This window comes from Schistocerca gregaria, chromosome 2, assembly GCF_023897955.1.
Source record: "Schistocerca gregaria isolate iqSchGreg1 chromosome 2, iqSchGreg1.2, whole genome shotgun sequence".
Lineage (NCBI taxonomy): Eukaryota > Metazoa > Arthropoda > Insecta > Orthoptera > Acrididae > Schistocerca > Schistocerca gregaria.
In genome coordinates this window covers 635,264,980-635,281,171 of record NC_064921.1, presented here as the reverse complement: position 1 = coordinate 635,281,171, position 16,192 = coordinate 635,264,980, and the positions used below count along the sequence as shown (strand labels likewise).

Below are 16,192 nucleotides of genomic sequence, written 5' to 3'. Positions count from 1 at the left end.
TTGGTTGAAAGAAAGGACGATGGGACTTTCGGACACAGTGTGTATCGGAAGCCTACTCATACTGACCGTTATCTTCATGCGACCAGCTGTCATCCACCACACCAACGTAGTGGAGTTTTGCGGACTTTGGTAAAAAGAGCTTATGCCATTTCTGACGAGGAACATTTGAAAGAAGAACTTGACCATTTGAAAACTGTTTTCAAACAGAATGGATATACGGAACAACAAATATGCCGTGCTCTTCAGTTTGGTCCGTCACGCGAGCCTATAGAGGATACTTTTGTAGCTGTTGCTTATTTACCCTTTGCGGGAAGTATATCATCTAAAATTTCAAGAATTCTAAGGAGATATGATATTAAAAGTGTTTTTACGCCGGTGGCCAAGACTAGAGCCCTTCTCGGCTCAGTTAAGGATAATTTGGGTTTAAGGAAACCCGGTGTATATGAAATCCCGTGTCACTGTGGAAAGAAGTACATTGGTCAGACTATTCGAACGATTAAGGACCGGTGTGTGGAACATCATCGGCACACTCGGTTGCTCCAGCCCGAGAAATCTGCAGTGGCGGAACATTGCCTTAACGAGGGACACAGAATGATGTACGACAGGACACAATTGATCTCTCCTGCTTCTCGCTATTGGGAATGTATTCTTAAAGAATCTATTGAAATCAGATTAGCAAGCAATATTATTAACAGGGATAGAGGTTTTCCTCTAAGCAAAATATGGAATCCGATGTTGTCGGACATTAAACAAAAACGTTCTTCTTTTCGATCTTTGGATCCTTCCTGATGCGATTTATCGTTTCCGCCGTCTTTCTCCACCGGCGCGCTGCGTGTCTTCTTACCGCCAGGAGGCGCTATCTTTCTCGCGCATGCGCGGTGAACGGTTTGTGGTGTATAAAGGTTTCCGTCGTTGTGGCTGGAACTCAGTTCCGGCGAGGCAGTGCACCAGCATTAACTCACCTGAGGATGGCGGCCAGCTGGTCCGCCGAAATATTGTGTCTGGAGGACGAAATGATCCGGCTGCAAACCCGTGAAGAATATCAGCAGTTATTACGCCGGGAAAGTCTACGAAATCATATTCAAAGAGTTACTTATTTTTTCAAAGACTTCTTACCATAATATGAAAATTTTAGGCACGGGACATCCTACTAATTACAATGACAGGAATAGTGGATGGACTTCCTCTGACAGTGTGAGTAGTAGGTTCAAGGTATCTAGAAATTTTCTGTCCTTAAGTGCTTTCTATGGTATGCATATTCTCTAGAGCATATTATCTGGTGTGATATGACAAACATGTGGTGAGCACTTGCCCACAAAATCAATATAAGTGACACTCTACAGTCAGTTTTTGAGCAATGAATCCAGTACGGACAACTTCACTGATCGCTGATGGAGCAAATGCTTTACATGTAATGAATAGCACACAATTCCTTTGCATCGATTCATCAGTTTTATTCATACATTATATCATAACTGTGCACCAGTTTCAATTTGGCTCAATGCCGTGTTACTCTTTTCCCCCCAGTGTTTCATCACATAACAACAATCTGAAACATCAAGTATGCACTGATACCAACATCTCCCTTAACATTATCTGATAAGGTTGCTAAACAAACTGCCTCTCATGCAACAACATTAAATAATATCAACAACATGAAAGACTTACACAGGCGGTGGATGAGGAGTGAAGATGACCTGTGGACGAGGTGGTGCCCACTCCATAGTTCCCCTGAGGGGAGTTGCTAAGTGCATATCCATATCTTCTGCTTCATCAGGGCTGATAGGCCAACTTGTTGGAAGAGGGAGTAACTGTGGAAGAAAGAAAAGAAAATGAAAATTTATCAATTAATAATGAAGATCTCCATTCCAAATAAATTATACATGAAGAAAGCTATTTCATTTCAGAATCTGTAAATATTTTTATATGAAACATTTACAAATTTTTGTAAGTGAAATTGTATATTTTCCTCCATCTTTTCAAAGATTCCTATTTGTTCTAAAATTAAAATATAAAGGAACTACTGAGCTGATCAAAAAACTGTTAAGGCTACCTCCTCCTGAATCTTAGTTATGAAACACCTATAGAAAATCAGAATAAACAACATGAAAGAGAGAGAGGAGGGAGAAAGAGAGCACTTCCACAAACAAATTATTATTAATAATAAAATAAATAAATAAAATAATAACTAAAATAAAATAACAAATAAATAATAATAAAATTCTGCCCTTACTTTGGATACAATATCCTGAAATAATGCATCTCATTTGAACATTATTGATAAAATATTTATGATAAATAAGTATATCAATCTCTTGTCACTTTCTTGAATTAACCATTCCATTCAGCTTGATTCTATGTCGACTATCACAGACTAAAAGAAATTATCAGATTTCTTTATGTTCCAACACACCAGCTGCAAGTGGACTGAGAGTTTCTGTTCATGAATGTGAGGTCAGTGCACCCTGTAGAGGACTGAGGGGGAAATAATTAAACATTTGCAGTAGACACAGCTCACCAACGATATAAAACTGGATGAAAAACTTTGGCTGCGAGATAGCTGGAAGTTCTGTGGTGTGCAAGGCTTTACTCTGGGCAATTGTGCAGTAATAAAGAAGACTAAGATAAGGAGACTTCTACTGTGAATACTTTAGAGATAAGTAGTTGATATCATTCATAAGCCATTGTAATTTCAGATCATGGTTAACATCTGCCATAAGGGGATTTTATGCTGAGTGAACTTTAAATGTATGCGACTGCATAATCACATTGATATCAGTAGGCAGACAGTAAAGAGATTGTTCATAATTGCTTTCAGAATATAGTTGCTGTTGTTCAAAAGTTAAAAGGTAGATGGCAGATACTGATTACCATTCTACATGAATCTACAGACCTATGCCATGTAGATTGTGAGGCTGCAGAAAGGTTATGCAAGTTTAGTATAGTATGGACAAAGACTATGCCCTTGGATGAACCACCATTCAGATTCCTGACACTTTTTAGGATACAAATCTGGAACACTGTTTGCATCGCATAAGAATATTTGCAGTCTGCTCCCAAGTAACTTGGATCATTAAATGAAACAAGTTTACTGTTACCAGTCACCGTGACTGGTAACAGTAAACTTGTTGTTTCATTTAATGTCAGTAACAGTCACGGTAAAGCCTAACCTAAAAATGTTCGCATTTAAAGTTAACTTGGATCAGATGATAGCAAATACTTAGAAGGCTGAACATCAACACTGGTTAAAATATTAGTTCACTTTTACTTATTTCTTCTCATTTTATTACTTTCAAAACACCAATGTACACACACACACACACACACACACACACACACACACACACACAGCTAGGCGGTTACGCTCAGCTACAGTGATATTCTTTATTGGCTCCCAAGATGATATTACTGTAATTGAAAGTAAAGAGTATGGACAGAGTTGTGGCAAAAGTTCATTGTATTTTTGTTACATGAATCCATCTTGGTGGAGGGAAGCTGCAGGGAGCAGAGATGCCTGGTCCATCAAGTGGATTACAAGCTGCAACAGCTTACAATCAAAGCAGGATTTCACCATAATTCATTTTCCTCACTCCATCTTTCTTCTAGCAGTAGATGGGCAAGATCTTATACTAGTAGTATTAGAATTTAATTTCCTTGTTAGTTAGACTGTAAGTAATTTTTAAAGGTGAGGTAATTATACTGATTTGTGTATCTTCTAATTAACATTTATTTTGTGTGTTGTTTCCATGTCTGTGCTTTGTATAAGAAGTGTTCAGGATTAACTGTGGATACTATTGGGAACAATATTTGTGCAGTAAATGAACTGTGTTGTGTTATGGTTAAAACTAGATCCCAAATTAAATCATAAAGAGGACAAACAGATAACATTCAGTTCTTAGAGTGAGTGGATGGTTTCAGATCAAGCAGAAATAGAACCTTTAACTGCAATTATGCAACAATTAAAGCTTCTTTTTGCATAATTGCAGTTAAAGGGTCTATTTCTGCTTCTTTTGAAACTATTGGCTTGCCTACTTCTTCCACTACCTCTACGAACTGAATGTTATCTGCTTGTTCTGTTGTTGTTCAACTATCAAGACTTTTAGTCCCTCATGGACCATGGACCTTGCTGTCAGTGGGGTGACTTGCATGCCTCGGCAATACAGACAGCAGTACACTATGTGCAACTACATCCGAGAGGTATCTGTTGAGAGGCCAGGCAAACATGTGGTTCCTGAAGAGAGGCAGCATCTTTTCAGCAGTTGCAGGGGCAACTGTCTGGATGATTCACTAGATTGTAACACTGACCAAAATGGCCTTACTGTGCTGGTACTGTGAATGGCTCAAAGCAAGGGGAAACAACAGCCATAATTTATCCCAAGAGCAAGCAGCTCTACAGAATAGTTAAATTATGATGTCGTCCTCTTGGGTAAATTATTCTGGAAGTAAAATAATCCCCCATTCAGTTCTCCAGGCAGGGACTACTCAGAAGGATGCTGTCATAAGGAGAAATAAAACTGGCATTCTATGGATCAGAGTGTGAAATGTTAGATCCCTTAATTGGTCAGGTAAGCCAGAAAATTTAAAAAGGGAAATGGATTGGCTGAAGTTAGATACAGTGTGAATTTGTGAAATCTGCTGGCAGGAGGAACAGGACTTCTGGCCAGGTGAATACAAAATCAAATAGTGGTAATGCAGGATTGGCTTTAATAATGGATACAAAAATAGGCTATTATTATGAACAGCATAGTGAACGCACTTTAGCCACGGGAGACATGTAGCCCACATCTACCATTGGAATACAAGTTTATATGCCAACTAGTTCAGCAGATGATGAAGAGATTGAAAAAATGTAAAATAATAATAATAATAATAAATTATTCAGATCATTAGGAAGACGAAAATTTAATTGTGGTGGGGGACTGGAATTTGATAGTAGGAAAAGGAAGATAAGGAAAAAGTAGATGAATATGGACTGGGGGAAAAGAATGAAAGGGAACCATCTGGTTGAACTTTCACAGAGCATAATTTAATCATTGCTAAAACTTGGTTTTGGAATCATGAAAGAAGTTTGTATGTGTGGAACAGACTTGGAGACACCAGAAGGTTTCAGATTGATTTTACAAAGGTGAGATAGATTTCAGAACCAGATTTTAATTTGTAAGACATTTCCAGGGGCAGATGGGGACTCTGACCACAATTTATTGGTAAAGAAATGAAGAGATTGCAAAAAGGTAGGTTCAAATGGCTCTGAGCACTAAGAGACTTAACGTCTGAGGTCATCAGTCCCCTAGAACTTAGAACTGCTTAAAGTTAACCAACCTAAGGACATCACACACATCCATGCCAGAGGCAGGATTTGAACCTGCGACTGTAGCAGTCACGCGGTTCCAGATTGAAGCGCCTATAACTGCTCGGCCACAGTGGCCGGCGCAAAAACGTAGGAAATTAAGGAGATGAGACCTGGGTAAGCTGAAAGAACCAGAGGTTATTGAGAGTTTCGGAGAGGGTATTAGGCAACAACTGATTACAACAAGGGAAAATAATACGGAATAAGATGAATGGGTAGCTTTGAGAGATGAAACAGTGAAGGCAGAGGGGATCAAATAGGTAAAAATACAATACCTATTACAAAGATGTGGATGACACAGGAGATACTGAATTTAACTGATGAAAGGAGAAAATATAAAAAATGCAGCAAATGAAGCAGGTAAAAGGGAATACAAAGCCTAAAAACTGAAACTCACAGGAACTGGAAAAAGGTAAACAGGAATGGCTAGAGGACAAATGGAAGTATTTAGAAGCATATCTCATTAGGGGAAAGACAGAGACCATCTACAACAAAATTACAGAGGCCTTTGGGGAAAAGAGAAGCAGCTGCATGAATAACAAGAAATCAGATAGAAAACCAGTCCTAAGCAAAGAAGGGAGGAGTATATAGAGCATTTATACAATGGAGAGGAACTTGAACGCAATATTATAGAAAGGGAAGAGAATGTAGATGCGGATAAGATGAGAAATATGATACTGTGAGAGGAATTTGGCACTGAAAGACGAAAGTCAAAACAAGGCCCTGGGAGTAAACAACATTCCATCAGAACTACTGATAGCCTTGGGAGAGCCAGCCATGACAAATTCTTCCATAAGGTGGGCAAGATGCCTGAGACAGGTGAAACACCCTCAGACTTCAAGGACAATGTAAAAATTCCAATTTCTAAGAAAGTAGTTGTTGATAGGAGTGAAAATTACTGAATAATCAGTTTAATAAGTCATAGTTGCAAAACACTATCACAAATTCTTTACAGAAGAATACAGAATGGAAAAATTGATAGAAGCTGACCTCAGGAAGAATCAGTTTGGAATCTGGAGAAATGGAGTACATGAGGCTATACTGGCCCTATGACTTATCTTAGAAAATAAGGAAAGGAAAACCTTCATTTATAGCGCCTGTAGACTTAGAGAAAGCATTTAACAATGTTGACTGGAACACACTGTTTCAAATTCTGAAGATAGCAGTGAGTGAAAGGTTATTTACAACTTGTACAGAAAACAGATGGCGGTTAAAAAAGAAGTGGCTGAGAAGGGAGTGAGAAAAGGTTGTAGCCTATCCCCAACGTTATTCAATCTATACAATGAGCAGCCTCAAGGAAAACAAGGAGAAATTTGGAAAAGGAAATAAATGTTGTTGTTGTGGCCTTCAGTCCTGAGACTGGTTTGATCCAGCTCTCCATGCTGCTCTATCCTGTGCAAGCTTCTTCATCTCCCAGTACTTACTGCAGCCTACATCATTCTGAATCTGCTTAGTGTATTCATCTCTTGGTCTCCCTCTACGATTTTTACCCTTCACGCTGCCCTCCAATGCTAAATTAGTGATCCCTTGATGCCTCAGAACCTGTCCCACCAACCGTTCCCTTCTTCTAGTCAAGTTGTGCCACAAACTCCTCTTCTCCCCAATTCTATTCAATACCTCCTCATTAGTTATGTGATCCACCCATCTAATCTTCAGCATTCTTCTGTAGCACCACATTCCAAAAGCTTCTATTCTCTTCTTGTCCAAACTATTATCGTCCATGTTTAACTTCCATACATGGCTACACTCCATACAAATACTTTCAGAAACAACTTCCTGACACTTTAATCGATACTCGATGTTAACAAATCTCTCTCCTTCAGAAACGCTTTCTTGCCATTGCCAGTCTACATTTTATATCCTCTCTACTTCGACCATCATCAGTTATTTTGCTCCCCAAATAGCAAAACTCCTTTAATACTTTAAGTGTCTCATTTCCTAATCTAATTCCCTCAGCATAACCAGACTTAATTCGACTACATTCCATTATCCTAATTTTGCTTTTGTTGATGTTCATCTTATACCCTCCTTTCAAGACACTGTCCATTCCATTCAACTGCTCTTCCAAGTCCTTTGCTGTCTCTGACAGAATTACAATGTCATCGGCAAACCTCAAAGTTTTTATTTCTTCTCCATGGATTTTAATACCTACTCCAAATTTTTCTTTTGTTTCCTTTACTGCTTGCTCAATATACAGATTGAATAACATCGGGGATAGACTACAGCCCTGTCTCACTCCCTTCCCCACCACTGCTTCCCTTTCATGTCCCTCGACTCTTATAACTGCCGTCTGCTTTCTGTACAAATTGTAAATAACCTTTTGCTCCCTGTATTTTACCCTTCCACCTTCAGAATTTGAAAGAGAGTATTCCAGTCAACATTGTCAAAAGCTTTCTGTAAGTCTGCTAGATACGTAGGTTTGCCCTTCCTTAATCTAGCTTCTAAGATAAGTCTTACGGTCACTTTTGCCTCACTTGTTCCAACATGTCTATGGAATCCAAACTGATCTTCCCCAAGGTCGGCTCCTACCAGGTTTTCCATTCGCCTGTAAAGAATTTGCGTTAGTATTTTGCAGCTGTGACTTATTAAACTGATAGTTCCGTAATTTTCACATCTGTCAACACCTGCTTTCTTTGGGACTGGAATTATTATATTCTTCCTGAAGTCTGAGGGTATTTCGCCTGTCTCATACATCTTGCTCACCAGCTGGTAGAGTTTTGCCATGACTGGCTCTCCCAAGGCCGTCAGTAGTTCTAATGGAATGTTGTCTACTCCGGGGGCCTTGTTTCGACTCAGGTCTTTCAGTGCTCTGTCAAACTCTTCACGCAGTATCTTACCTCCCATTTCGTCTTCATCTACACCTTCTTCCATTTCCATAATATTGTCCTCAAGTACATCGCTCTTGTATAAACCTTCTATATACTCCTTCCACCTTTCTGCCTTCCTTTCTTTGCTTAGAACTGGGTTTCCATCTGAGCTTTTGATGTTCATACAAGTAATTCTCTTATATCCAAAGGTCTCTTTAATTTTCCTGTAGGCAGTATCTATTTTACCCGTAGTGAGATAAGCCTCTACATCCTTACATTTGTTCTCTAGCCATCCCTGCTTAGCCATTTTGCACTTCCTGTCGATCTCATTTTTTAGACGTTTGTATTCCTTTTTGCCTGCTTCATTTACTGCATTTTTATATTTTCTCCTTTCATCAATTAAATTCAATATTTCTTCTGTTACCCAAGGATTTCTAGCAGCCCTCGTCTTTTTACCTACTTGATACTCTGCTGCCTTCACTACTTCATCCCTCAAAGCTACCCATTCTTCTTCTATTGTATTTCTTTCCCCCATTCCTGTCAATTGTTCCCTTATGCTCTCCCTGAAACTCTGTACAACCTCTGGTTCTTTCAGCTTATGCAGGTCCCATCTCCTTAAATTCCCACCTTTTTGCAGTTTCTTCAGTTTTAATATACAGTTCATAACCAACAGATTGTGGTCAGAGTCCACATCTGCCCCTGGAAGTGCCTTGCAATTTAAAACCTGGTTCCTAAATCTCTGTCTTACCATTATATAATCTATCTGATACCTTCTAGTATTTCCAGGATTCTTCCATGTATACAACCTCCTTTTATGATTCTTGAACCAAGTGTTAGCTATGATTAAGTTATGCTCTGCGCAAAATTCTACCAGGCAGCTTCCTCTTTCATTTCTTAGCCCCAATCCATATTTACCTACTATGTTTCCTTTGCTTCCTCTTCCTACTGACGAATTCCAGTCACCCATGACTATTAAATTTTCGTCTCCCTTCACTACCTGAATAATTTCCTTTATATCATCATACATTTCATCAATTTCTTCATCATCTGCAGAGCTAGTTGGCATATAAACTTGTACTACTATAGTAGGCGTGGGCGTTGTGTCTATCTTGTCCACAATAATGTGTTCACTATGCTGTTTGTAGCAGCTTACGCGCACTCCTATTTTTTTATTCATTATTAAACCTACTCCTGCATTACCCCTATTTGATTTTGTATTTATAACCCTATGTTCACCTGACCAAAAGTTTTCTTTCTCCTGATTACGACGTCTTCCTGAGATCCGAATGGGGAACTATTTTACCTCCGGAATATTTTACCCATGAGGATGCCAGTGTTACTGGACCAGATCAGTCAATCATCCAGACTGTTGCCCATGCAACTACTGAAAAGTCTGCTGGCCCTCTTCAGGAACCACACGTTTGTCTGCTACACACAAAATCTGTCCACTGAATTTCCAAGAAAATATAACATGAAATTTATGATGTTGGTATGTCAAAATATCATTCCAAAAACACAACATGTCATACTTACCAGGGTACCACAAGACTAACTGTTGGACATATTACCACAAAACAACACAAACCAAATATTGACATCAGGCTAACATCCTGAAGCATGTTATATGCAGAGCCATTCGAGATTTTGGTAATACCTAAGCTGGGATCTTGTTTGTTCATGTGTATTCCACTGACCCCAGGTCATAGGAGAGCCCTTAAAGCCTGGTGTCAAGAATACGGTACATGGTCATTGGAACGGTGGTCCCACATTATGTTCACAGACGAGTCCAAGTATAGTCTCAACAGCGATTCTCGCCGGGTTTTCATCTGGTGTGAACAAGGAACCAGATAAAAACCCCTTAATGTCCTTGAAAGGGACCTGTATGGAGGTCGTGGTTATGATTGGTGCACGTACACCCCTGCATGTCTTTGACAGAGGAACTGTAACAGGTCAGGTGTCTCGGGACGTCATTTTGCACAGGAACAGAATACAGGTGACATGGATGTGAGCAGTTCACCAAATATCAGTAAGTTTAATTCAGATAAAGTCACCCAGTTAAAAATATATTTTCTCCTGGATGAAAATACACTTTTACTGTAGTAAGTCACAGTATACTTTCTGTCGGAACTGTAAAACTTATTGAGCCTTTGAATAATGGATATGGTTTAATACAGCAGCGGTACTTTAGAAAATGAAACTCGGCGGGGGAGGGGGGGGGGGGGCGGACGACGACACGCTTTGGAAATATCTTTGATGTGCAGCAACATTACGCTGCTTATTTTCATATTACGAAAGTATAAATTCGAATTCCACCAACAGGAAATTTTATGTTTTAAGTTAATATACATAGTGTTGCTACAAGAAAAGCAAAGCTTTCGCACATAATATTTGTCTCTAAGATTAATAAGCTACAAGAGAAACTAAGCTCCCACATATAAAGTTGATCTGTTGACTGCATGTTACACTTTAAGATACATCACACAAATATGGCAGTAAAATTTTTAATACTGACATAAATCTCTGATCTTCTGGGTTCAAAATTCTTCTAAATGGCTCATCATCAAAGAGTTGATTTTTAAACAACAATCCAATGCTCTGTGATTTAAGAAATTCATGGTACATTCTCACACATAGGTCAACTTACGTAAAAGGAAAATTACTTTAAAAGTAACGCTTTTCAAAGCACCATTCACAATATTTTCTCGCGACCTGTTAGAAACATTTCAGCAATTGCCAGAGAGCGCCAGGGAAGAGGTGTTGCCACACTTGCGCAGCTGCCATGACTTAGGAAGCCCGTCTGTTCGTAGGTGTAAAACATTAAAAGATCTTTCTTACATTATGTCATAAAAGAAACAAGACATCAGAGGATACCCCCAAGAGTGTCAGAATTTTGTGAACCATTCTAAAATGCATAGTTCACCTTAAAGCGCACATTCGTATGTCCAGATTCCCAATGACGTAGGCCTCGACCTGGTATTAAGCTTTTTGGTACGTAGATTTTCTTGAAGTATCAGTACTGAATTACATCATGTTTGGTTCTTTACCTCTTTTTTTAAAAAAAAAAATCGCAGTTAATAATTGATGGGATTATTTGTAACCAGGAGAACAAGAACTCATCAGAAAATCTGGACTCTTTATTGCCTATTAGCTAATAACATGCTTTCTCTGTGACATAAAATTAAATATAGGTTACCTAAAACCAGTGAAGACAAGAGACAGGCAAGACAGTACACATTTATTCAGTTCTTAGGTCCTAGCGATTTTTCTCTCTAATCTTGCTACAGCTTTACAGGCATGCTTTCCTTTCTGCGAAAGAGCTATTACCTCATCAAAGCTCATCACACGTTTTGCTGCATGAAAACTCGAAATGCTTTCCTTTCTGCAAAAGAACTATTACCTCATCAAAGCTCGTCACATGTTTTGCTGCATGAAAACTCAAAATGCCGTCATCTAATACTGAAAAAGCTGTCAATACGAATCTACCCAAGACTGGTGTGGTTTCTTGATCTAATTAAGTCTATTTTATCACTGTGTGCTGGATAAAACAAAACAGGCCTTTGTAATATTTCAGCAATTTTAACACACACCAAATAAGCGAGATTGTTTTGGCAATAATGATCATTTTTATAGTATGGCAATATAATTCACGAAGTACCAATACTAAATACCCATTTGGCCTTCTACAATCAGAAAGCTTTATGTTAGGAAATAGTTTCACATTTCATTCATACACTTCAGTTTCTCATGCACGAGACAGAAAAGTGGTAGAATGAAATTTTTGTATAAATTTGGAATAGTCATATTCTTCTATAATTTGTGTGATGTCCCTGTTTCTTCTCCTTCCTCGTTCTGACAAACAATCTCGTCATCACTAACTCTGTAACTATTACTACCACTGTCAAAACTCATTCTCCAGTTACCTTTACTAACCCTGCCACAATCACCAGTTTAGTTATCCAGCGATTATTCTCTGGTTAGGCGTCATTACGTGTTCGTACAATAAGTTTTCCGCTCTACTCCCAGAATGGAACTTATGTGGCTGCTAGCTGGGGACTACAACTGGCCCTGTCTAGTGTAGTGATCTGTCCAAAAATTTTCTGTCAGAATTTCACTTTCTTGGATACACCGAGAAGATAATACATAATCTTTCTTACCTGTTATTCCTGTTAGTCGTTTGTTTCCACTCTGGTAGTCTGAATCTTTGGATTTCACTAGTAATTATAACAACGATGAACATTTGCAAACTGAATCAACCACATAAACAAGCAGCAGTTGGCATTCACCAATTGCTTTATTCTGCTTAGCTCGTATAGCCCCGTCCCGTTTTTTCTGCAGGAAAGTTCATTTCTAGATGCGACGAGGATTCCCTTGGCCAAGACAACATGTACACTATGCATGCATTCAAAAATCAACTTATAATTCATTCAGAGATCAACTTAGAATGTGTCCAAAAAGTCCAAAAACCAGCAGGGGTGCGTTTCAAAATCATACGAATAATTGATAGACTGATGTGCGCTGGATGCTAGGTGCTTTGTGAAAGAAGTTTTTTTTCCTCAAGAATGTGAATTTGCCCCCTCCCCCGAAATTGCCGCTCAGCTCAGATAAGCTGGTTTGCCGCCCCCAGGCCTGCTGCACACACGTGAATCTGGCAGCTTGGGCGCGCCAGCAAAATGTTTCTGGGTACCCCATGTCGCTGGTTGCTGCTACTGCTACTTACACAGCAGCCATTAATATAACTGGACCTTTTTAAAATCTTATTTTACAACAAAATTTGATAAAAGTAACCTAACCACAGATACATTATCTATCTAGAAATTCATCTATGAAGTAAGAGAAATTGGATCAGCATGCTGCTTTTTTAAAAAAATTATTTCTGCCAGCAGAAGTGTTCAGATATTTTTGTGGCTGCATACTTTGCTCTATTCTGTGCGAGATTAAGGATAAGTTGTGGATAGCAGAAGGCTTTTTTTGTTCCTACAGTTTTATTTACGAACGATACACCTATTTCCAAATTGTGATCGATTCTTCACATCAGATTTCATAAAAGAGTACATGTATTGTGAGGAAGTTTTAGGTATGCCTAAATTTTTGAACAGCTGCATATAGAAAGTTCCTTGCAGCACATATTAATGTGTTAAATACTTTGTGTTTATGTGTAGAACTGCCACAGAAAATTATTCTGTACGACATCAATGAATGGAAGTATGCATGGTAATACAATATTTTAATGCTTTCATTGTCAAAACCAGCAATTACCCATACTGCAAATGCAACTGAACTCAAGTGTTAAAGGCATAACAACTTCGGTTCATACATCATCAACAAGTGTAAATTGCATCTAGCTTGAAAAATAAACAAAAGAATACCAGAAGACTTAAGGGATAAGAAACAGTGAAGAATAAATGAAATGCCTCTTCTCAGTGGAGTGTGATCCGGTACCTTTTGTCATAATATGACCACTGGGCCATCTAGAGGAGACCTTCCAAGTCTCCCAAAATTCCTAACCCCCCGTGGTCTGGTTCAGGTTCATTGGTGATATCTTTGCGATCTGGACTCTGGGCCAACACACACTATCTTCATTCCTTCACAACCTCAACACCTTCTCTCCCATTGCCTCACGAGGTCCTCTTCAACCCAGCATGCTGCCTTCCTTGGACGTTGACCACCTCCTCTTGTGTATTCCGACAGCCGTCATCCCTTTCACACCAGAAAAATCGCTCCTATACAACCTGGCCACCTGAGGACAGTGTGTCACCAGTGACAGGAACTCCCCTGCTTAGTACACTGAAGGTCTTACCAAGGCCTTCACAGTCAGGCACTGTGCTCCAGACCTAGTCTGCAAACAGATCTCCCATTACATTTCCCCTAGTACCACCCCAGATGGAATGACTGAACCACATCCTTCGCCACGACTTTGACCTATCATCAATCGCTGACGTGAGGAACATCCTACCCGAGATCCTTCCGACCCCTCCTAAAGTGGTCATCCATTGTCTACCGAGCCTACACAACATCCTAGGCCATCCTTATGCCACTCCCAACCCAACCCCTTGCCACAAGGATCATATCCCTATGGACGACCCAGGTGCAAGACCTACCCAATCCAGCCACCCAGAACTTCCTATTCCAGTCCTGCCTCAGATTTCTCCAACCCATCAGTGGCCGAGTCACCTGTGAAAGCAGCCATATCATTTGCCAGCTCTGTTGCAATCATTGCACAGCTTTTTATATTGGTATGGCTGCCAACCGGTGGTACACCAGGGTGAATGACCACCGTCAAACTCTAGCCAGAGCAAAGTAGACCATCCTGTCACACAACATAAAGCTGAACATAACATGCCTGATTTCAATGGCTGCTTAATTACCTGAGCCATCTGGATCCTCCCCTCTACCACCAGCTTATCTGAACTGTGCACATGGGAGTTACCCTTACAATACATTCTCTGCTCCTGTTACTATCCCGGCCTCAACTTACAGAAACATAGTGCCACCACAACCTCCACCCAACAGCTTCCACTCCCTCTCTCCTATCATCTCTTCTCCATTCTTGTCTCCCGCACTCTTTGTTTGCCATCCTCTGCCAACGCACCTGCCCATCTTTCCCCACTCCTCTCCTTTTTCACTCCTTTTTCCCCCACAACCTGCTGACTTGTGCCTGTTGGCATTCTAGTCCTTGCACGTGTCACAAGACACTCATCCCCACCCATACACACTATCCCTTCCCCTTTCCTGCCCACACCAGATTGATGCTTGCGTCCCATGTGATTGCTGCATTCTGGCCAAGCGGCTGGAGTTGGTGGTCATGTGTGCATGAAATGTGCTCACTTGTGTGTATAAATGGTGTGTACTTCTCCCTTGGTGATGAAGGCAGTGACTGAAAGCTTTATGTAAGCGCATTTTAATTACGTCTGTCTGCAACTTAATGTGCCTTCTTTACGGTAAGCACTAATTTATCTTTTCCTACATTGTTGATATTCCTACCTGGAGTTTCCATTGTATGATTTAGTGTTACTTGCCCATTGCATTTACTGAAACCAATAAACCTTCTACTCCAGCCATTTGACTCTTTGTAACATGGTTTTACTGTGATTGGGTCATTAATCCTGATTTCCGGCCCATCGTCTTCATGGAGATTTGGTGTGTTCACTGTCAATCAAACTTTTATACCATCTTTTCAAAGAAAAGCTATAAGACAATGCTGTTACAACGATTTCAACAGCATTTGTGTGTTATCAGATGATTATAAACACTGAATTTTTCCCTGTTTGCTTAGAGATGATAAGAAATTTAATCCAGCTGCTACAATATCATTGTAGACATACACTATGTGATCAAAAGTATCTGGGCAGCTGGCTGAAAATGACTTACAAGTTCAAGGCACCCTCCATTGGTAATGATGGAACTCAATAGGTATTGGCCCACTCTTGGCCTTGATGACAGCTTCCACTCGCGCAGACATACATTCAATCATATGCTGGAAGGTTTCTTGGGGAATGTCAGACAATTCTACCATTCTTCATGGAGTGCTGCACTGAGAAGAGGTATCGATGTCAGTCGGTGAGGCCTGGCACGAAGACGTCATTCCAAAACATCTCAAAGGTGTTCAATAGGATTCAGGTCAGGACTCTGTCCAGGCCAGTCCATTACAGGGATGTTGTTGTTGTGTAACCACTCCACAACAGGCCGTGCATTATGAACAGGTGCCCGATCATGTTGAAAGATGCAAGCAGCATCCAAGAATTGCTATTCAACAGTGGGAAGCAAGAAGGTACTTAAAACACCAATGTAGGCCTGTGCTGTAATAGTGCCACACAAAACAACAAGGGGTGCAAGACCACTTCATGAAAAACACAACAACACAACAACACCACCACCTCCGAATTTTACTGTAGGCACTACACATGCTGCCAGATGATGTTTGTCATACCCACACCCTGCCATCAGATCGCCACACTGCGTACCATGATTCGTCACTCCACACAATGTTTTTCCTCTGTTCAGTCATCCAATGTTTACACTCCTTACACCATGCGAGTCC

At 40.0% G+C, this 16,192-nt stretch overlaps 1 protein-coding gene across 2 annotated transcripts in view; it reads right to left on the bottom strand.

The window, feature by feature from the left end:
• LOC126334660 (run domain Beclin-1-interacting and cysteine-rich domain-containing protein) overlaps positions 1-16,192 on the bottom strand; it is a 203,552-nt gene that overhangs the window by 47,823 nt on the left and 139,537 nt on the right. For both annotated transcript variants that reach the window (XM_049997119.1, XM_049997120.1), the window contains exon 9: positions 1,669-1,811. In XM_049997119.1, coding sequence (XP_049853076.1) covers positions 1,669-1,811 — 143 coding nt within the window. The remainder of the gene's footprint in view (positions 1-1,668; positions 1,812-16,192) is intronic.